The sequence below is a fragment of the Caloenas nicobarica genome, chromosome 14 (genome assembly GCF_036013445.1).
Source record: "Caloenas nicobarica isolate bCalNic1 chromosome 14, bCalNic1.hap1, whole genome shotgun sequence".
NCBI classification, from domain to species: Eukaryota; Metazoa; Chordata; class Aves; order Columbiformes; family Columbidae; genus Caloenas; species Caloenas nicobarica.
Window position 1 is genome coordinate 10,667,573 of NC_088258.1, and position 22,977 is coordinate 10,690,549.

General features: G+C 41.5%; 1 protein-coding gene across 4 annotated transcripts in view; it reads left to right on the forward strand.

The window, feature by feature from the left end:
* ADCY9 (adenylate cyclase 9) overlaps positions 1 to 22,977 on the forward strand; it is a 92,939-nt gene that overhangs the window by 51,235 nt on the left and 18,727 nt on the right. For all 4 annotated transcript variants that reach the window (XR_010607018.1, XR_010607019.1, XM_065645287.1 and 1 more), the window contains 5 exons: positions 3,438 to 3,655; positions 8,064 to 8,166; positions 11,198 to 11,406; positions 18,586 to 18,745; positions 21,808 to 21,956. Coding sequence is in view for 2 of the 4 variants with exons in the window: in XM_065645287.1 (XP_065501359.1) it covers positions 3,438 to 3,655; positions 8,064 to 8,166; positions 11,198 to 11,406; positions 18,586 to 18,745; positions 21,808 to 21,956 (839 nt within the window). In the remaining 2 variants the exon portion in view is untranslated. The remainder of the gene's footprint in view (positions 1 to 3,437; positions 3,656 to 8,063; positions 8,167 to 11,197; positions 11,407 to 18,585; positions 18,746 to 21,807; positions 21,957 to 22,977) is intronic.

The window sequence follows — 22,977 nt, forward strand, 5'->3', positions numbered from 1 at the left end:
CTGGACTGAAATGGTATGTAACAGAGTAAAACCATGTTCTGTGCTGGCTTCCTTGGAAACAGCCTGAGGAAAAAAAAAAATAATCCCTTCAGCTCTGAGGGAGATAGAGCGGAGCGGCCAGCAGGTGCTGGTCTCGGAACAGCATGAGATCTTTAAGACAGAAAACATTGTGGGAGATCTGCCCAGGCTGCCAAGATGGTATGTGTGTGATGCTTCTTCACCAGGCTGCCTCTGCCCACGGGCCAGGGATCTCCAGGAAACAACTGCAGAGACTTGCCTTAGCTATTGACTGTCTCGTGTCATATGTTGTCTTCATCAGAGTTATCCTTTAAGTTTTTTCCTGCTACAACTGTTTTAGCTTTATGTGTGTTAATCAGCAAGTCATCCTTAGAAGATGCCTGTACAGTACTGAATAAAATGTCCATAACTGCACTGGAAGAAACATGCTAGTAGAGACCAAATCACATGTTCTACTTTGATTTAGTTTAGTAATCACTAAATCAAAAATTGGACCAGTTAAGTGGCTACCAGTACATCTCAAGTGCCTGTTTGACTGAAAGCTTAAGGAACAGATGAACAAAGTTGCAGTGGCATTTGTTTTCCCCATCTTCTTTGCAGTCTCGGGTTTCTTGGGAAGGAAAGTCATAAGCTCCCTCTACCTGTCCCTGGAGTCAGTTCCCTTCCCGTGCCACGTTGCTGTGCCTGGCCCAACAGCGCTCATGTCCCCTGTCTTTAGGCAATGTTCATGATGTGAACTGTGTCTTTGGACCTCCGTGGGTCCCAACAGCCTCTGGAGCATGGTGCATCAAGCCTCAAAGCACTCAAAAAACCCTTGTACAGTCTGTTGCCATCAGAAACCACAGTAACATTGGACCTAACATCATTTAATAAATCGGGATTTTCTCCTTACGCAAAGGCAGTTTTACACTGTAATCCGTTCCTGTTACGACTAACAGAATGGAGACAGCGCAGAAAAACCTTGAGCTGACTGAAGAGAAGAATTTTCTTAGGGATTTGAGCCTTTGCCAAAGAGCTAAAGAGAAAAGGCCAAGCGAAGTCCATGCTGACCTTCTCTGAAAGAGCAGAGATTTTTGCTGCATTTTTCAGATGAACTTGAAGAACAGATAGGGAAAGCAAACAGTGCAGAGGAGTCCATGTCTTTTATTTGAGCTGCTCATATTAATAGCAAAAATTGTGTTCTCTCACTTGCTGCTTTTCAAGTAACGACATCTGCTGCAAGAGTGTGGAAAAGGACAAATATTCTTTACCAGAAAAAGAAAAAAAAGGTGATAACTATGACCCCCCCCCCTTTTTTTTTTTGAGGCCTGAAGTTGTTCTGGGAAGTGCTCTGAGCAAATATAATCTTTAACATAAATTTAAAAATAAAATCAAACAAAACCAAACCACACCGCACAGTGAAGACCCTTCACTTCTAGCAACTTACTGGACAGTTCTCTTTGGTTTGCCTTTGTTAGTTCTCCTCATCCCCAAGCAGAGCGCATCCCCTGGCACTGCAGTTCGGCTGTGCTCCGTAGCCGTGTTCCCTCTGGGCGGGCTGGATAACCCCGTACACTTGCAGGGGGGCTTGCTCTGAAGATGCTGAATGTTTTCCCTTAGAAAAGAAACTGATGACCTTTTATGTGAGTTCTTGTGCCTCTGGCTTACTCAGAGAGTGCCCTTCTGCCATGCACAAGTGCCTTTGCGGTCCAAGGGGTTTTGTTCGGATTTTGCTGAGGTACGTGTTGCTGAAATCACCTTTCTCTTCTGTTGATTATGTTATTTAGCAAAACATTGGCAGCACACCAAGGTAACTACTGAATTTCCTATTCTACTTCGTCAGCTGCTGTCACTGTGCTGTGAACACCTGCAAGCTGCCAAAACAGCTGTTGTGAGTGGTAGAAGGGACTGGACTGGACTGGGAATCCTGTCGCCTCCCGGCTCCCAGCACGTGGCTCTGGGGGCTCACACCTCCATCGGGGCAGCCCACGGCCGGGATCCTGCGTCCCTCTGGGCCGGGAGGAAGGGGAAGCACAGGCCACCTCCCTCCTGCTTTTCCTGGAGCTCCAGGGAACATTTCCAACACACCTCGTTATGACTTTTTAGCTGTTGAGGTCTTGGCAGTGATAGGGAGCCAAGCCGGAACGCTTTCTGTCTCTGCCCTGCACGAGGTGACATTCTCCTGCTGCTCCATCAGTCTTGTATCAGCACTGATCGTGTCTGCACCTTTTGATTAAACCTGCCTGTGCTCATCTGCCTCATTTGCTTTACAGGATACATACACAAGGAGGTTGAATTAATTTTGCATGGGCAGCAAGAAAACAGATATTTCTTAACTTTAACAAAGTTGATTTTATGATCTAAGTAACATATTTCAGTGCATGGTTGGGGTGGTGATGATATTTGTGGTATTTATTTATGGTCACTGTGGTGGCATCCAAGAATAGTCTTGTGGAGGAGCTTGTCACTGCTGTACAGGCAGAAATGAAGAAAGTTCTGTCATGAGTGGGTTTCAGGACGAGGATAAATGATACGTGATAAATGATAAGACATGGAGGGGGGAAATGAACAGTCATATACACTAAGTTTGATATATGTTTGCATTCAGAAATGATCCTGACTAACTGCAGTTCATTTTCATTCTAACCATACTTAGTTGTCTAATTTTTTTTTTAGTTGCTTCAGTGCATATTGGTCTAGATCAAACAAAATGTAAAAGGAGGAACTTCAGGTTCCATGAAAATAGTGTAACTTTTGGTTCAAAGTACTTTGTGTTCTCAAATGACTGAAAGCAGAATTGATAATACAGTGTACCTAAGCTGTGTTGCAAGCTGGTGTCAGAATTTAAAAATGCAGTATTAACTAATACAAAGGCAAAGAAAGCCAGAAATAAGTATATAATAGTGAAGAAAATGTACCTTAATTTGCAGGATAATTTTTTCGTGGGATGATGGGGTGCACAAAAGGGCTGTTCCCACAGGTAGGAGAGAGGAGGAGGCTCTGTCTGGAAGCAGCAGGGCTGTGGCGGTCGGGGATGCATCAGCAAGGGCTGGCAGAGCAGGTTGTCTGATGACCTGTGGAAAGATAGCACAGCTTAAGTAGGTATTTAAAAAGCTTTTTAGAAGAATCTTGACCTTAAGATGAATGAGTGAAATTTGTGCTTGTGGTAGGTCTTCATTGCATGGGTAAAAATGTACTTCGTTTTCTGCTCTTTGGAAACTTGGTACAGAAAAAGCAAAAAGACAACACCTGAATAGGTGTGTACTTGCAGAAGATGTGAATGATTTCGAGGCAGGTGGAGTTAAGTCTTTAACATGGGCAGGTAAAAACTCAGCATGTTGAGGGAAGAACTTGTTTCAACTTTTGTTCCATGAAATCTCTTCAGTCTACTTTCTCAACCACTACTGTTCTCCATGTATGTTTTACTTTCTGTCATCCAGGCTCCAGGAGGACACAGCCCAAAGACTCAGAATGGACTTTTGAGTCCTCCACAGGAAGAAAAGCTCAGCAATAGTCAAACCTCACTCTATGAAATGTTGCAAGAGAAAGGAAGATGGGGTGGAGTGAGTCTGGATCAATCAGCTCTCCTTCCTTTGAGGTTCAAAAACATCAGAGAAAAGACAGATGCTCACTTTGTGGATGTAATTAAAGAAGACAGGTAAGGAAAATCGAGCTGTGCAATGTAAAATTGTATAAAGGTGAGAAGGTGGTAACAGGGGTCTCATATCTTTAATCTTTGTGTGCTTTTTGTCTACTGTCAGTATTTATTGTTAACACACAACAGGTCATATGTTTTCTAATCTTAGTCTATATTATGCTTAAACTACAGTAGAAACTTGATATCAGAAACATTCTGCTCAGGAATATGTAAAGACAGGTTTTTAATTGTTTCCTTGGTGAACAGTCATTCTTCAGTCATCTTTGAAAAGGAAAAATAGTCTGTAAATGACTTGTCATGAAGTTGAACTCTTATCTTTACATTCAAAAGTCCTCTTAATGCACATAGCGTCTACCTTCCTCTGCAATTAAAAGTGTAACGTAGCATCTGAACCACAAAACTCACATTTTTCTATAGCAAAAGAACGACATCTGATAACATCGTGTGACTAACTACTACCTAGAAATCCTACTGGGCTTGAAAGCAGAATGAATAGGAGTGAATTCTCCTGGACCTACTATCTACCTACAGCATTTTGTAAAGTTAGCTTCTCTCTCTGTTTAAAAACAAACAAACCAAACAAACAAAACCCACCATCTTATTTTGGGCAGACAAAAATAGGTTCTTCAAAATTCAGTAGTGTGTGATTTTTTTTTTGTAAACACACAACCATATCTCCCTTATGGCAGTGACTTGACTGGATCAGCTAAACCGATAACTTGAGTTTGTTATTATTTATGGATTTTCTTACTTTTGTTTCACTCCTTTCACTCAGATTAGCGGTGTTTTATCTAAATATCCTTGAAACTGCATGCTCATATAGACTCCAGGCTGCTTGGAACAGGGACGGTGTCATCTTAACTGGAAACAGGACTAAAGCAGGAGCAGTGAGAGGAGGGGACACCAGTCCCTCTCTAGTCTCTTCTCTAGATTTTTTCAGATTACCTTTCTCCTGTGGCCAACTTAAATTAAATTTTAGCGCGCTTTTTTTTGCCTTTTTTTTTTTTTTTCCCCCCTCTATGTGTGATCTGTCATTAGTGGCTGATAATAGCGTTTTAGCTGATATTTTCAAATATTAAAAGACAGACGGATTGAGAAAGTCCAAATGTCGGCAAAAAATCAGCAAGAACAAATTGGATTTTCTAACTTTCTGCAAATTTTAAGTTGCAGAAGTAGCTTGATTTGTGTTCTTAATCTGCTGAAGATACCTAACTCAAGCTCTTGTGTTCCTGGAGCTTTCTTCCTCCACTTAGAACATGGATAATTCTTTCTGATTCAGACAAAAGGAAAAAGAAGGACCATGATTTGACATCAGCTAAAGCTTAGCTTTTTTTTGGTCTCAATTAAATATCATCATTACCATATTAAGTGGGCCATTTCTTGTTGCCAGGGAAAATTCTCTGCTGAGTTCAGTTCATGTAAACATAACTTTCCAAAAATAATCTTCTGATTAATTAGGTCTATGCAAAATGGTTTAAGCCTACTATTTTACATTAATCTTTTTTAACATTTCTCAATGTGAAGTTATATGTAATAAGTCATTTTAAAAACATTCTGGATCTCCTACTGTGAAACATAATATATTGTTAATCTCAACAAATCTAGTATGTGTGAGGGTGTTTGAATGGGAAATTTGAGTTTTTTCCAGGGAAGGGGTGAAGTCCAAACTTCTCGTTGTTCATCTTGCATGAAACCCCCATTCTTAATCATAGTACCAGAGTTTTGCAGTTTTTGTTTTATGTTACTGCAAACCCAGCAGCAGCAAAGCGTGAGCTTCCCCGTGCTGGGCGGTGATTCCACTGTGCTGCACGATGCTGGTGTTCTGATATAAAATTGTGTTAACAGAAGGTACCTAACCCAGAGATGGTGATAAGGTGCATAAATTAATCACACAGGCTCCCTGTACACCTGGGAAGAGTTACACGTATCCGAGAGAGGGTTCGGGAGCCGGTACGTGGCATTAGGGAGCTGGTTGGGGTTAGCTAGGCTGAAATGCTGGACACTGGTGATGTTTTTCATTTCCCAGCCTCTTTCTGGGGTTCAGGTGACTGAGAGTTTCATGAGTGGCCATTGGTCTCTTGGCGTGCTGAGATTTCACCTTGGAGGTGATGTCTCAGCATGGTTCCAGTTGTCTTTAAAAATAACAACAATAAAGCCAGTGCTGGTGTGACATGTTTGTATTATTGCATTATGTAAGAATCCTTTTCACAGAAGTTATCGGTTTGCATCTTCTTACAACTTGATTATAAATATTTGGCAAACAGTGTATAGTTTGAGCTTTGAGTCTGACCTTACTACAGCCACTATAAAAATACCATGCTTTGTTCATTTGCATATTGCTGCATATTTTAAAAGAAAACTATAGTGTAAGAGTACAAAATGTTTAAACTTAATTTCATTGGGGATAGCCTCAAAGGGTTCTCACTATTTAGATTTTTGTTTCCAAGAAAAATTACGTATTCCTTAGGTTATAAACCTTTTGAAGTACAAGAAACAAGTACTCAGGTGCTAATCAGAACAGTATGTAGAAATGATCTCTTTAGACTTGCAGATCAGAGTCCCAGGGCAATGTGAAGTTCCCCCAGCAGCTAGGTTCTGTGCAGCACTTCATCTCCCACCCTGGGTCACCTTCCTCTTTAAATACTTTAAAAATCTGTTTATTTCTTTCATCACCCACGTCCCAGTCTTGCTTGATTCAGGGCAAACAGAAATTGGTTGTGCTGGGGAGGCACAGCCTCCCCTCGGAATCAGATTATGTACTTGACTGCATTTAGTCAACTAAACCCGGGTCTTCCTCTTTGGGACAGATGACTATTTGCATGGAGCTGGGCTGGCGCAATACGGCTGCTGGCGTCAGAAACGCTGCCTTAGCCCTGGTGTCACCATCTTACACCTTCTGTTTCGTGCTGCACTGGTAAACCAGGTTGTTTTTCCTACATCCTGAGACCATTGCGGCTCCTGCACAGCATCACCATGTGTGTTTGGTTGGTCTTGCATCTCAAGAGAAAAATACTTGCCACATGTCATCTTGTACTGGGGAGCTTGTAGTTCCAAAAAACCTCTTTGCTTAAGTGTTCATGAAATATAAATAGAAAAAACAAAAACAAACCCCTGAATAAAAGAATTCGGGCATAGTTCTGTAGGATCCTTCAGCTTCCTCATCTGCTCAGAATTTGATCTCCTGTGCATTTCTCTGATTTTTGCTTAGAGTTATCAACTTGAAAATAGCCCACTCTAATTGTTGCTCTGGTGCTATAATTTTCAAAATGGGAATAGCACTTGGAAAGAAGCAGCCCCATTTCAGATCCTACAGCAATTTTTAAAACAGTGCAGTATAAATAACAAGTGGAATGGGTTGCTGGAAAATGAAAGGAGGTTCACAGCGAGAGTGCGTGTTCCGAAGTCTCAGATGAGGACTGCACAGCAGAGCGGACGACGGGCTAAACCAGCAATAAATGGTATAAGCAGGTGTGACCTTACTCTGTGACCATCAAATCCTTTCAGCTCTTTGACACCTACTAGAGAAAGACAAGGTTTGCAGATCAAGTGCCATAGATGTTGTTAGAAAACTTCCTCATAAACCTCTTGCAACTAATGTAAAACGCAAAAAAATGTTGTATTTTTGTTCCAGAGGGTGGGGAATAGAAACGACTTTTTAATGATTGAGGCCTCTTTTTATGTTTGGGTTGGTTGGTTTGGTTGGTTTTTTTCCTGCACCTGGTGCTGGAAGATAAGGTGAAGGAGTGCATAAACACCCTCTGGTAGATACTGCCTTCTGGTTTGCTAGTCCTAGTGAGCTAATTTCATTATTTGTCAGGGCCTTTGTTGGTAATTCCAGTGATTTCAAATCTTCTGTTTCAGAAGTAAATGTAAGCTATCCATCTCCTCAGGTTCTGTTTCTCTGTGGCCCGGATCATTAACGGAATGTTCCCAGTTGAGTTACTGAGTTATTTTAGTGTCTTTGAAATAACAAGTGCTTTTTCTAAAATGGACAAGTTTGTTTGGGTTTTTTTCTAACAATTTGTCACCTTTGTCATCCTTGGCTGCTTTGAACGATAGAATTCCACCCTAGGACACAAATATCCTGCAGCCACACGTCTCCTAAGGTTGTGCCTCTCTAGCAGCAATTAACCTTTACCATTTGCTGGCTTCAGTTACAGTTATCTGTAGTCATCTGTGGTTACAACTGTTAAGTTTCTGGAAGGACTTGTTAGTCTCTTCCTGAAAATATAAAAGTTTGCTCTCTCATTTTTTAGTAAAGTATTACCTTTTACTGAGCGAGTGAAGAAAAGCGACAGGAACTTCGAAGCCAAGCGCCAGCATCCCTGGAAGCAGAAACCACAGAACAGGGGGCTCTAAAAGAGCTACAGCTGAATAAACTGATGGTGATGTTGTCTCTTCTCTTTAGCCTCATGAAGGACTACTTCTTTAAACCACCCATTAACAAGCTGAGCCTGAACTTCTTGGATCAGGATTTGGAGATGGCCTACAGGACAAGCTATCAGGAAGAGGTGTGTTTCTCCTGACGTTGGTTTCCTTCTGTAATCTATCTAAGCAACTGTCTGTCATTGTTTTTAACACATTTCGTTGCAGTCAATGACAAGGGTCATTAAATGTCGAATGTGATTTACTACTTGGTATTGCTGCCTCTGAAAACAGTCTCAGCTTACCTGTTTTGTGCCATGCTCTGAGTCTAGTCCAGTGTTTAGGTTGGAAATATATTTTCACAGTCCACCAAGATACACTAATTACTTTTTACCTGCCTTTTCTCCATATTCAGGCTAATGTTTTAAGGCTTTGGGCAGGCCAGAGAACCATGCTAAGCTGAATGTAGAGGTCCAATTACTACTTGTCTTCTCATCAAATATCCTGACTTTGAGAATAATAACTTTGAATTTGATTCTTCTTCATGTCACAGCTTCATTATTATCCCTGTGGAACCTAAACCTGCTCTGAACTCAAATATTGTAAGTTTGCTAAGTGTGCTGCATTCAGAAACAGGCAGTTCAAAACACTGAGTAACTGCAAGGAACAGTGAGTAAGTTGTAAGGAACTTGGTGTTCTCTTCAGGATTCTGCACTGAGTGTAAAAAGTCCTTAATCCCCTCTGGGGCTAATAGTATTGCCAGCTTTCCAAGGCAATAGAAACTCCTGCCTGGTTGATATGAACTGGTGAGATGTTTTATGTTTACACGTAATGATGTTAGGTGTCAGCACTAACTGAATCTGCATTTCCACAAGTTGCTGAAAAGCTGCTGCAGAAAGAGGGCAATTGCTCTCCCCTCCTTGTTCCTACCCTTCCCTGCCCCTTCTAGGGGCTCTGGCGCTCATCAGCCTTCCCTTCTGTGAGCCAGTTCATTTTACTAGCCTAGCATAAAATATTCATGGAGTTCTATTTCTGTTTGGGGCTTTTTTTTTTTCTTTTCTCCTGTCTGGGTCTGTGTTCTGCTGTATTGAACCAGCGGCTCACAGAGTGGTTGGCAAATGCTAGAGCCAGTGCAAGATAAGTATCCAGCAGTAGGAAGGGGAATGGGCCTTTCCCTTCCAGTAGTGTTGGGCTCTTAGTTTGGGTCATCTGTCTGGCAGAATCACATCGTGATAAATGTAGCTGTTGATTTATTTTCTTCCCAGTATGCCCTACATCTGAGGGCAGGCAGGATTTCTGCTTCTGCTGCTTGTTGCTTTCTGTTCATCGGCTGCTTTCTGTTCTGGGCAGTGTTGTCACGTTGACCTTAGCAATAGCTCCTAGTTACTTGTTTTCCAATGTTTAAAAGTGAGACCTAACTTACTTTTATAACAAAGGGAAACATAGTAGTGTTGCAGTTTGGTTTGTTCACTTTGTTCAGGAACTCCATAGTCATCCTGCAGCACTGTATTCCAATGGCATCTCTCTGAATAAAGCTCATCTAGCAACAGCGGGGAGAAATTTCTTATGGGATACAGCCTGCAAAATTTGCATAAACTATACAGGAAAAAGTAAATTGAGTTATTTCCAGTGGAAAGATTGGAAAGAGAAGTGAAGCAATGAGAGTCAAGCATAGACAGATTGACGTATTAATGTGGGTATGTGGGAAATTCATGGAAGGAGCAGGAAAGTGGGCTCTGCATTTTGTTAGTGGCAAGCTATTAATGTGAAGATCATTATGTAAAACTTCCTGGGAGTGGGAATCTTCACTCTGGACTCGTAACTGCAGCATTGGGGCAAAACCTGTTTGAGCCTTAATATTAGCATAGCACTGGGTCAAAAACAACAACAAATCTTCTCTTGGGAGAGTGAAATGGTTTGTTAGCACTGCTGGTTCTTTAATTGCCTTGCAGGGAACTGTTGCTGACAGTCACTTCCAACACCCGAGTTCACCTCATTGCACAGTGCCCGCTGCATACTCGGCTTGCGATCCTTCTCTGTAAGCAGCTCCACTTCCCAAGAGCTTGGCTGGCCTGTTCTTGTTCGGAAATTAAGGCACAACTTAATACTATTAGGGCACCCTTAATGCTGTCACAGTGCTGCTTCCCGTAATTCAATTTATGTCATGTTCTCTGTGGACTAACAGGATTCTGTTACAGTTCAGATGAAAAGGTGATTTTGGCACTGAAATGATGCTAGCTGAATTTATTGGGTTGCAGAGAGGTACAAATGAGGAACAAGTTCATTTCACAGTATAGCTGAGTGCAGATAGTGTTCTGAGGAGCAAACAAAATTTCCAAATCAAACCAGCGTACTCAAGCTGGGCTACTTCATGGTGACATTGATAACATACTTTTTGGTTTTTTTCTTTGGAACTTGCTTTCTGTGGTCCCTCAGGCAGATACAAACACTCTTAACACTGGGCTCATTGGATTAAGCCAGGATGTGGAGCTCATGATCTAGTTTTCAGCTGGACTGGCCAAAGTAGTGCACAGCACAGCTGCACAAGCACTGGGGCCAGGACAAGATGGATGGGAATGTGTGGTAAGGGCTTACGGAAGAGCAGAACTTGGTGTCCTGGGCTGTCATCAGTTCCGATTACAGAGGGTCCCAATTGCTGCTTTTAAACTGGTCAGAAAGGGAGAGGTAAATTCTGCCACAGACAAGTAGCTGTTTCTGTAGAGTGGTATTTGGAGAGTTTTCTTAAAGAACCATTGGATCTAAAAGGTTTATTGTAAAATCTATTATTATTTTAAATGAAAATCCTCGAAGAAAACTTCTTATAGCTTTATCTGCTGGTAATTATGGGTTTCATGTTTCTTTGCACAGAACAGCTAATTTTCATATTGTTTATTTCAGTATCATAATATTGTGTAAAATTCACCCCAAACCCAGGGACTGTACTGCCAGTACTTTTTTTTTTCAACACAGATTTATTCTCAGGGAACTGTGATAGCCATCAAACTACCTCTTCTGTTTCTTGTTTCAAAGCAGTACTCATGTTGGATTAATGAAGTGGCAAAAAGTTCTGTATTCTTTTATTTGTTTTTGTAGGCTGCTGTTTATGATACAGTTGAGTTCAGCAAAATGGCATTTCTTAATTTTCATCCCTTCTCTCAATCCCTGGATTCCACACAGGTTATAAGGAATGCTCCAGTGAAGACATTTGCCAGTGCTACCTTCAGCTCACTCCTGGACGTGTTCCTCTCCACCATAGTCTTCCTCATACTGTCTGTCACGTGTTTCCTGAAACATGGGATGGTCGCATCCCCTCCACCTCCTGCAGCAGTCGTGGTGTTCGTCATCGCCATCCTGCTAGAGGTGCTGTCCCTTGTCATCTCAATTAGGTAAATAAAGCATAAGAAAGTATTGAAATAGCAATGGGAACTGAAATGGTGGCTGGTTTGGCAACATCTTGTTTGACAGCACCCCAGGAACTCACTTGGATGGTCTGTACTATTTAGAGAACGGTGTTAGTGAAGCTGAGAAGGCTTGCGGCAGATCTTGTGTAAAGAGAGGTCAAGCTACAGAATTTGTAGGAGCGAAAGGTGACTCTCATAGAGGCCACTTAAGGAATCAGAATCTGCATGCCATGCCTGCCCCTGCTTATTGTTCCTTGGGATGCCACACGCAACTGGCTATCTTCTCCCCTCACAAGGCTATCAGAGTGAGGGAACTCAAACAGAAAAGTTTTATCTGTCCTTCTAAAACAACAACTCTGCCTTTAAATTCCTAGATAAAAGTATACCATTCTGGGGTTAAAACTGAAAGAATGTATCAGAAATGCAAAGAGCAGTTCTTTTCTCAAAAAAAAAGGCCGGGGGTGGGGGGGGAGTGGGCTGCAAAAGTCACATCTGTCCAGAATTAGTTTTCTGAATGATCTCCATTTCAAGTCTCATGGGTTTAATATTCAAACAGTTTGTGTTTTCTGTTTGACACGTAACTGGAGTTCAGCATTTCCCCCGAGTCCTGGGCTGTGTGACACGCTGCTGCAGAAGGGGTGAGCTGGCAGGACTGCCCAGCGGTGTCAGCCTCAGCGCTGCCTCTTCACAGCGGCAGCGGAGAATGCCCAGTCCCTGAGCTCTTGTCCGTCCCTGCAGCCCCTGCCCCTGCCTCTCCTTGCCCCTGGGGGTGAGGCTTGGCTGCAGATACCCGATACGTAACAGTGACTTCTCATTCCTGACTTGTGCCCAGTCAGCCACAGAATGTGGTTCTGGACTTTTAAGACACTTACGGGCCTTACCCTGGCATTTGTAACTACTTGGTGAGTGGTTACTGTGCGGTTCCTAGTAATGTGGGGTTTCCCCCAGGCATGTTGGAGCTACTAACACATTCAAGTGCAGCAGAAGACTGCAGCTTTCAGTAAAGCTCCCGCTCTCCTGGGCGTGTTGTCCGATTTGTACAGATACCACGTGTAACCTGTTATTAACCCAGATGACAGACCCAATAATAATTTGTTTGTCTATACTTGTGAGAGCAAGTCTTTTCTGCCCTCCTCATCACCCGTTTTCACTGCGCTTCCTTCTGACACAAGAGCATGTTACAAGGGTGGTGTGTGGAAACGTGTGTCCTCACTTGTAGTTCCGCAAATCTATCAGGTATGTGTAAGTTAAAATGCTTTCATAATTACAAGTTAGAAGCAATTCTGCTGTTGTTTCACCTTGTAGGTACCTTATCAAAGTACTTCATTTTAGTATTTTTTAATTCATTAATTGTCCCCACTTGTTTTTTTCCAATGCTGCATTGCATTTGTCTTTTCTTATTTTGTACATTTATTAAAAAAAACCCTATTGTTATAATCTTAGGAATTTTTTAATGTGTAGGTACATAAGGTTTTGTTTCAATCCTGTTGTGTAACTGGTGGTTTATGAGTTTCTTAAGGAGAAGGCATATTGTTGTTTTCAATGTGCTTTCTACAGGATGTTTCAAAAAGATGGACCCAATTTCAAAGCTATAGTGATTTCAAATTGAGTCCATCTATTTGAAACACCTTGTATATAGTCAAGAATTTGCGAAGTGGTTTTGTCTTTCTGAGCCATGTACAGCTGTGCAGAGGTTTAGCTTCACTGCAGCACTATGTTGAGAGCCATGCTCTCTGATAGTGACCCTGGGCCATTACTGAAGTGAGTTTAAGTGGCTTTATAATGTTTTCTTAACACTATTTTGTTTTGCCCCTGACTTTTAAAATATTTTCCTGAGACTAAGTTAGCTTAAAGTCTGAATTTGACTTTTTAAGCCAGCTGGGATGCCTCATTTAAAGTCAGTGAGATTTAAAAAGCAAGTGTTACAGGATCACTCCTAAGTCTTAGAAATACGTAATTTTTAATATTAATCATTCTTTTGTGCTTAATTCTGATTTGAAAAAAAAAAAAAAAAAGTTAAGAAACATCTCACACTGTGGAGAACACCTGTATGCAGCCATCAAAGCTCATCATCCCACCTGGCGTAGTAATAACAGATTTTCAGTGAACACTGTACTGGCAGCATGCAGGAGGTTTGGGCATGCAGGGGATATTGCAATATTGCAATTCCTGCACAGCTACGACAGGCGCAGATGATCGGTAGTCAGCAGTGCTTGCTGCATTCATTGGAATCAAGATGACCATGAATCTTGAGACCCCACAAATTCTCATGGTTAGTTTGGGAAACGGGTTGCTGGGTGGGATGAGCGATTGCTGCCCTCCCCTGCCCTACCTCAGCTGGGGCGCAGGGACGTAGGAATCACGTCAGCAGGTATCCCTGGTGCCCGGAGCCCCTGTCGTGCAAGTGAGAGATGTGTTGCTCCTTCCTTTTGGTAGGAGGGAAGTGTCTATAAATCACTGTATTTACTCCACAGTTACAAGCAATTGATTCTCAGGAACTTGCTGTCATCGGCAAGCTTTCCTCTGTTAATGAGGTATAATTTGTATTTGGCTTAGTTCCGATCATCACATCTAAGGTAACACTTCAGTAAATCTCTTAAAGTACAAAACAGGATCAGCTGAGGTCAGACTAGATCTTACCCAGGGCACCTTCTTGAAAATAGCCTCATACTATAACACCAAAAAAGAGCAGTCTTTGTAGATTCAAATCTCAGAAGCTTTCTGGGTAGGTTTTTGGTTGTAAATGCAATGGCAGTGGTGTATTTGAGGGGAACATCTTAGGAAACGATACGTATTTTGGTTTGGAGGGGTTTTTTTGTTTTGAATCCATAATATGGCTTTACTTTATAGTAAATACATAAAATACACTCCACAACCTGAGGCGCACACTCCTGTACAGTTCCCTTGAGCAGAAAGAAGAAAGTCATCTTTTTCCTCTTCAAATCCTCTTCAGAGTGAGGACTGCTCACTCTGAGCCCTCGTTATGCACAGAAACGGTGCGGAACTTCCTGTGCAGAAATGTCATCCCAAATGACAATCACAGAATACCACCGAGATATCTGAAGGGAGGAGATTGGACTACAATGCTGGGCACAATCCCAGGATTTCAGGAAAAGGGATTATTTTAGGACCACAAAATTCTTGCCTAAGTTTCTCATTGTATTTTCATTATCGTGATGCGAAACACCCTGTCTTTAAATCAGTCTAACTTTTAATTGAACCCAGGACTCAGCCTAGGAAGTACTCGCTACAGCTCTTGTGGCCAAGACCTTTAGTCCAGCTGCAGGAGCGGGAGAGCAGAGCACTGTTACTGCCTGTACAGCAAGGAACGAGTTAAAACTCTAAAGTTCTAGAAGAAGTCCTCATGGATTAAGGCTTTCAAGGGAGAAGGGTGTTTTGATTCCTCCCAAGTGTCTGACAATAAATTATTGGAGTATCTATGGATGAGGATCTCACTGTTATTGCAAGTGCCACTCTAAAATTAATTGTATAAAGCTGCACGCAAAAAATGGTGCTTCATTTGGAAGCCTGTGGAACATGTCATCTCCTGTTCTGTAAATGTAGTGCAAAGAATCTCCTCCTGCCCACTTGAAATGTGACTACTTTGACTTTCATTAATTCAGCTGAAGTGTAAGAGGTCCTAAAGTTCTACTATTTTAGAAAAATATCTTGGGAAATGTCACTGAACATATGACAGCGTGTGAGGCTTCAGTTGGGATTCTTAGTGCTTCTGTAGGAATACAGGTAAAAGGCATCTGCCCACTATTTTGGTTGTAAAAACAGGATTTTTGTTAACTAGATACTTTTGACATCTAGTTCTTGTTCTTGAATAAAACTTGTTATAGATAAGTTTGTTTAAAAAAACCCTGTTGCTTTTGATAGCATCCTTCAGTGAAGACTTCTGGGTGAAGAGATGAGGTCAGAATAGTGGATAGTTCAACCCTATTCAAAAGAGTGAGAGGTAGGAGCACTCGGTAAGTTGCTTCAGGAATTCAGAAGTACCTTTCCGGAGGGAAAACACACAACCTACCTTCTGGGTGAAGAAAGCAAGCGAGTAAAACAGTTAAATGGGAAACTGCTGTTGTCTGATGGAGAAAAACTGGCCTTTGCCTGATACTTTGGCTTCCCAGGGCTTGCTGAAGTAGCCCCGGGGTCTGTCCACAGCTGAGACCCTGCGGCCACCCAGTCGGATCTTCTTAAATTCCCAATGACCAGGAATGGAAATTGTTTTCTGCAACTAGAGCTTAATGAAACTGTTCTGTTACAACATGACTGATACAGAGTATTGATGCAAGGCAGAGCAATGTATTCTGTTTGCCTTTATTTATTTCTAACATCTGTGACTTTAGTATTTAATATCCCACCAAATTGCTCCCATGCCAAAAGCTTTTGATTTGAACTATGGGAATTGATTTTAAAAGTGCCAGTAAATACAGAAATGATGGTAACATTACCCATTAATCTTTTATGTCAAAGTTACTAATTTGAACTCCAGCATGTGTAAACATCTTGGATGCTTTAGCATTTAAGCCCTGTTGAGCTGCCCACTGGCACTGCATTATTTACCGATACTGCCCTGTAGCCATTAAATCTGTCTGCAGCTCTCATTGCTGTCTGGATTTAATGCACTTCTCCCTGCAATGGGAGGGTTGTGCTGTATTCACAGGCTTTTGCTGTTTTGTGAAGGATGAGATTTCAATCATTTTAATTCCAGAGCGCAGAGCATTGCGATAAATACTGGACTGGGGAAAAAAAAAATAGAAGAAGGTAAACATTATCAGAAGAAATGTGACGTTGTGCTGGAATTTGCAGCTGCCTCAGTAAAGAAATATCCTCATTACAGGATTAACTGATCAGGTTCACTGATGGATTTGTTGCTATAGTTCCCACGAGAATTTGTCCTGGCATGGAGGCTTGGCAAAAAAAAATGTAAAAAGCAGCTTTCTGCACCATGGAGTCCCTGTTGTGTGGGTTGGGGTGAGAGACATGAGCTGCACTGGGTATCTTGCCATGCTTTGCGTGCCACGGAGCTGGCTTTTGTGCCAGCCCACATGGGAGCGACACGGAGGATCGGGCAGAGCGTGGGCAGAGGTGTCGCGGAGACAGACGGACTGCCTGACAGACAGACAGCCTGCCTGCCTTCTCCTGGCTCCGCACCCCGCTGCCCGGGGAGGTGGAACCCGGGTGCACTGCCTTGGAGCCCAGTTCAGCTTCCTGTCTCACAGTTCAGCCTTGTAAATGTTAATCCTAATTTGTAGGCTTTGGGAGAATTGAACTTTATTTTTAGAGGCACGATCTTGGGTGGCATTTTCAGAAGTGCTCGATACCGGGCAAACTTGGCTGCCGCTGTCATTGATGTTAGAGGCAACTGAGTTAGGACACTATGTAACGCTTCAGAAAACCCAGTTCTTCCTCTGTAGAGCTTTAAAAATATTTTTATTTTCCTTTATATACAATTTGTTAATTTCTGTGCTTTATTGTAAAGTTTTTTTAGTGATGGAACATAGCTGTAATTTTTGGTGTAAATGAAAGTCTGTTAAACTAGGAACTGACAAATCTGTGAGCACCCTCTCGTGGGGCCCTGATGTATTACAACGTCTTCAATTCTGTTACCCCAAATTTATCTTTTTCAATGCATTTAAGTATAATTTCCAGATTTTAATATATTAAATTAGAGAAGAACTCTTGAATCTTAAATAAAAATGCTTGAGGTTGCAAGATTCAAAAAAATTCTAGACCAGGAAGTTAAAATATAATTCATAAATAATACATACTTAAAGTGTGGGATAAGCATCAAATTCACATAAAGAACTTTAAATTTATCCTGTTTTGTATCAAGCTTTTATCCAGCATAATACCTTATATTTTAGACAACAGTGTTAAGAACTCAGAAGATAGTTTTTCTCTTAATATGGAATACTTTGTGTAACTTTGGGAGATTGTGAATTTTATATGTAGTGTATGTTGTGTTTATACTCTTTTTTTTTTTTTTTTCTGTGAGGATCTCTATCAAAAAAAAAAAAGTAATTATTACTGTTTGGGCTCTACTGGAGTCCACTGTTACAATAGCAGAATTATGTGCCCAGACCAATTCTGCTAATTACATACGTCCACAACAAAACGGCTTTGAACAAAGCTGACTCTACTGTGTTACCTTTCGATGTCTTCATAAAAATAATTAGAAACTTGAACAGCAGTTGCGATTTCTCTTGAGTGACTAATGTTTTTGAGCTATAAGAAGCAAGTTACCCCAAGGGTTTGTTTCCATAGATAAATAACAGTTTTCTATGCAGTGTCCTCGAACTTTAAGCATCCTTTTACCTTTCTTTATCCACGTTAGCAATTAGAAATGCTCTCACTCAAGAAGTATCTCTGTTACGCTGCTCTCCAGAGCTCTTCCAGTTGGCTCCTTCAGCACTTCGCAGGTTTGGGCCGCCGTTCCATCAGCAGCTTGAGGCGAGAGCCGTTCCTCCCCGCGCCTCGCGGAGCCAACTGGGCCGCGGCGCTGCTGGCGAGCGGAGGAGCTGCCAGCTGGCCCGGCCGCCCGGCCCCGCTCCCCGCTGTGCCGTGCCAGCTCCCCAGCCCCGCTCCCCGCTGTGCCGTGCCAGCTCCCCAGCCCACGCTGCGCTTGCCGACCCTCCCGGGAGGGAACAGACTCCGGCTGCAGACGGGAGCTTCTGTCGGGGCGGGTGGAACTGGGAGAACTGGTTTCGGTTGCAGTGTGATGTTACGGCGGTGTGGATGTGCACGGCCGCTGGGGGACTGATCTGTTAGCAGGGTATACAAACGTTGCTGGTGTTAAGTAATTTTTTTAACTTGTGAAAGTTTCCCCTCTCCCCACTGGCGTTAAGGCTAAATATTTATGAATGGAGAGAAGTCTTTCATGGGTTTACCTTCCAAGTAAGTGAAATTTGGCCTTCAGTTTTTCTCCAAGCCCACTGTCCCGCTTGCTCTCACACCCCTTGCTGGAGCAAACAACTGGCCATCTTTCAGCAAAGGTGGATTTTCTCCTGAAGTTATCAACAGGTGCTGTGGCATGTAATGTGTTGTGATTGCTCATACAATCTAAGTGAAGGATTTGAAGTTATATTATTACAAGTAAATTAGACGTATGAAGTGATGCGCTGACATGAATGCCTGGATCTGTGATTTCATTTGTTCCAGAATGGCGTTCTTTCTGGAGGAGGTGATGACTTGTACCAAGCGTCTCCTGGAGATGATATCTGGCTGGCTGCCTCGACATTTTTTCGGTGCAATCCTCGTTTCTCTCCCAGCTCTTGCAGTTTTTTCGCACTTCACCTCTGATTTTGAAACAAATATACATGTAAGTTGTCGAACTCTGTTTCATAATCTGATGTTTTGGATCTAACACCTCCCTCCTGCTTTACATCTGTGTGATACAGATCCCGTAGAGGGATAGGGCTTCTGTGTATGATGAAATGCCTGGTTTGTTATGTAAATACAGTTACTTGCTTGTTTGAAAACTGTCATACGAAAGAGGAGAGGGGTACCTATAAATGCCTGCCTACATACATACTTATTTTTTCTTAGACCAAACACTTCTGCAGGTGTTTATCCGAAATAATGTGAGCAGTGTATCTCAGACTCTGCGTTCATTCTGGTTTTGAGTTATAGTTTGCAGTCAGAGATGCTGTGTATACTTAAAAACTTGGCATGCACATTAGTGAATCTCAACAGCGTGAACGGTATTAGCAGTGGATGTGTTTTCTTTGCAGAGTTAGATGGAGAAACTCAAAGAAGAGAGACCTGAGTACACAGAAATGATTACCCTGCAGAGGTTGTGGGAATGGTTAAAGGAAAGCAATAGGTCTCTTCTGAAAAGGAACAGAAAGAAATTGGCATATTTAGCCCAGCTACAGAAAAGTCCAAAGGGAAATTGGTGTCTCCTTTAATAAAAACTTTCAGAAGAAGGGAACAAGAAGTTAAATAATGAGAAAGGGGAAGAATAGTTTAATTTAAACACTAATTGTAGTATAAAATCAATGCTTAAAAATTGTGAATAAAATGGACTGGAACCAGAGATCAAAGTTTGTTTCTCTGCAGGTTTCTCTTAGGTAGCACAGTGTATGATCCTTCCTTTCCAGGATGTTCAGGGAATTCTGTTTCACAAGTCTCTAGCTGTTTCATGGCCCTAGGCGTAGGTAACGACCAGATCCTCTTTGTTCTTCCTATCACAGTTTATTACTGGATGTTGGGAAGTGTTTGTTCCATGGAAACGTGTGGACCAGCCATATTTCGGTCCTTCCTGATTTAAGCAAATATTATTCCATGGTTATCAGAGTCACAGAAGAGTGTATTTAATATTCTTTCACATCTCATATTTAAAATCATTCTGCAGCTTTTAGCTTTTGTGAATTTTAGTTTACTATTTTTAAGCTGTAATTTTTTTTTTCAGTTTAATGATGGTCTTCCTCCCTCATGACTACCGATAAACTAATTGTAGGAATGTTTTCCTCACACTGAAGGGAGCTGAAAAACCTTCAAATCTCTCAGATCTGTCCACTGATTTTTATATCATCCCATTCATCACCATCCTTGATCATCTCTCCAAACGTTTAAAAATAATGTTGGAAGAACCTTTTCACTGAGTATTCTCCATAGCTGTCCGGATCAGGCTGTTGGTCCAAATGCTTCAGGCAGCAGCAGGAGATGATGGTGTTCATCACCAACTGAGAATGAACTTGGCTTTCTTTCCTCTTGCAGGTCCTCCAGAGTCGTGGAGCGGTTGGCTCACTCTCCAAGAGATGTCCCAACTCGTCTTGTGCTCAGTGTTCCAGCAGTCATGGAGTTCTAGGAAATGGAGTCAAGCTATAGAGGGTCAGGTAAGTGTCATCTTTTACTATGACATGGTTTTGTGAAGTTTTTTTTTATTCATAGCATTTTATACCCTCCCTGGATATAAAATAATTAAAATCAAAATTAATGAAAACAAGAATGAAAAAAAAAACTTTCCAAAGCCATGCGTACATAGTAAAACACAGCACGTCCTGACCCTCTATAGGCTGGCTTCATGCTGGGGCATCACTTGGAGGGAGAACCAGTGCTCTGCCACTTTAGGAGACCTGAAATGGGGGAAAAAAAAGTAAGTTTAAATTATGTTTTTTTATGGACACTTCTGAAATTCCTTTTATCCATTTTTGAGTCATTCGGAAAAAAAGAAAAAAATCTGTGCTTGTGGTTTAAAAATGGTAGATTATGTAAGGTTTTTTCCATACACTGTGTCTACTTCTGAATCACATGCTTATTTGTTATGCTACAGTATTGCTAATCTGCAGTCTCTGCATTTCAGCTGTAAAGGAAATTTAAAATGGGAGAGACTGAATATTTGATACTGTAAAATGCAGTATATAGCTAGAACAGAACTCCATAATGTAGTTGTGGAGTCTCTGTTTTAGCTTGGATGGCCATGCATATTCTTGATAAAACCAAAATTTGCACATCAGCTTGAGAGTTTTGATCGCCGTAAGATGGTATCTCAGGGAAATGAAGGCATTCTGGGCAACATATCCATCCTGACCTTCCTTTTCTTTATCCAGTAAAGATGTGGAAAGGGAAAGGTTTGAGGTTTTTTTGAGATAGGGCATTTGGAACAGAAAATCTAAAATTGTCCTTTCAAATTGGCACCATTTGACACAATGGTTGGGTTACCGAGCATCAGTTGACAATGGCTGATACCTGCCTTTTGTTATCAAACCAGATTTTTTTTTCCTTTTCGATTTCACCTGCTGCTGGCCAGTACGATAATGTTCTCTACGAGGTGTTTTTAAGTGAAGGGAATTGGATGAAGTTTCTGAGGGTGAACGTGTTCCACATTTTCAATGCAGTGGAATTTTGACATCCGGTTTAAAACAGATAGGGTCTAACCCCAGCAAATGAGAAGAGATTACCATAAATGTTTACCTTTTATTCTCTTTTTTCTTATTTTTCTTATTTTTCTTTTATCTTTTTTCTTCTTTTTTTTTCTTTCTTATTTTTTCTTTTTTTTTTTTTTTTCCTTTTTTCCTCCTTTCTCCCTCTTTTTTTAAGAAGAGGCAGCACTGAGTTTTTTGCAAAGGTAAGCTGAAGGTATTGAAAGTTACTGAAATAACAGTTGTGTAATGCAGGAATAAAAAACTCCATCTAGGGAGAATTGTGACAAACTACCTGTGCTAAAAGTTTTCTTGGTCTTTGAAGGGAAGACCTCCATCTTCAAGTGCTCTCTCCTGGAACAGACACTGTGAGGGATTACTGACTGTGCATAGAATACAGATGTAATTAGATCCTTCTCTTTCGTTTCACACATTCTTTAGTTTACACTGGTATATATGTGCAGAAGGGCTCCAGCCAGCAAGAAGACGCTAACCCCGCTCTCTCTCTTTGTTGCAGTACACCATGTTCATGTGTTGCGCGATTCTGATCACCATTGTGCAGTACTGTAACTTCTGCCAGCTGAGCTCCTGGATGCGATCGCTGCTGGCAACCGTGGTAGGAGCAGTGCTGCTTGTCCTGCTCTACATCTCCTTGTGTCCGGACAGGTGAGCATCACGCCTTACCACTCAGAGACCGCCATTTGGATGAACAAATTCGGTTTACTCTGCCAGTGAAGTGAGGGTCTAATGCATGGGATTTTAGTATCTGTCATGAATCTCTCCAGCATCTAAAACTTAATAATTTGATTTGGGAAGAATTCTGCATTTTTTTTTTAAGGATTTCAGGATGATATCTGAGGGGCCCTGTTCTGTAATCTGTCTTGGAATTGCACTGTCCTCAACAGATGTGTTTCTAAAACAATCTCATCAGACCCGTAGAATTGCCTTTCACCATTTATTTGAAAATCTATTTTATTAAGAAATTTCTGAGGCATTTGATGGTGCCGGAGAGCCCAGTTGTTCCCACACACCCCTCTGGATTTATTTTTGCCCTTAGGAACCACGAATCTTCTACCTACTTCCTCAAGGAGTTTTCCACTGTGGAAGGCAGGTGCTTACATTTAATAGGATTCTAATACCCTGTTTCCTTTCTCCCTTTCCTGCCTCTTCAAAGGACACGGCAAGACAGTAACCAGAGGAATCAAGTTAATGCCTTTTCTGTGCAATAACCTTAAGGCTTTTCAGTTTTTCCTCTAATAACCAATTTTCCCCATAGGAGAACTTGTTTGCAGTATTCTCCTTCTATTTTCTTGCCAAGAGAGTAAGGGAAGTCCTTGCAGCCATCCACTCCTATTGTCAAAATTTTATCAACTTGCGCTTCTCCGTGACTTAAGAAACCTCATAACCTTTAGCACTCTTACTACGGTGTGGGCTTTGCAAGGACTTCTTAAGCTGGATTATTCTAGTTGCTATCAAAAGCCCTTTCTCAGAGGTCTGCTGAATCGTACAGTGAAAAACATGAAAAAAATCCAAACAAACCAAAGAGTTTGCAGATACATGTTTTGTGTGATTATTTAGCTTTTAATCCTCTCTTCAGGTATCTTCAATGGTCTCTTTTAATCTTGATCTAATTGATATAAAAAAAAGACAGGGAGAATAAAAATCACTCCTTAACACCTGTTCACAG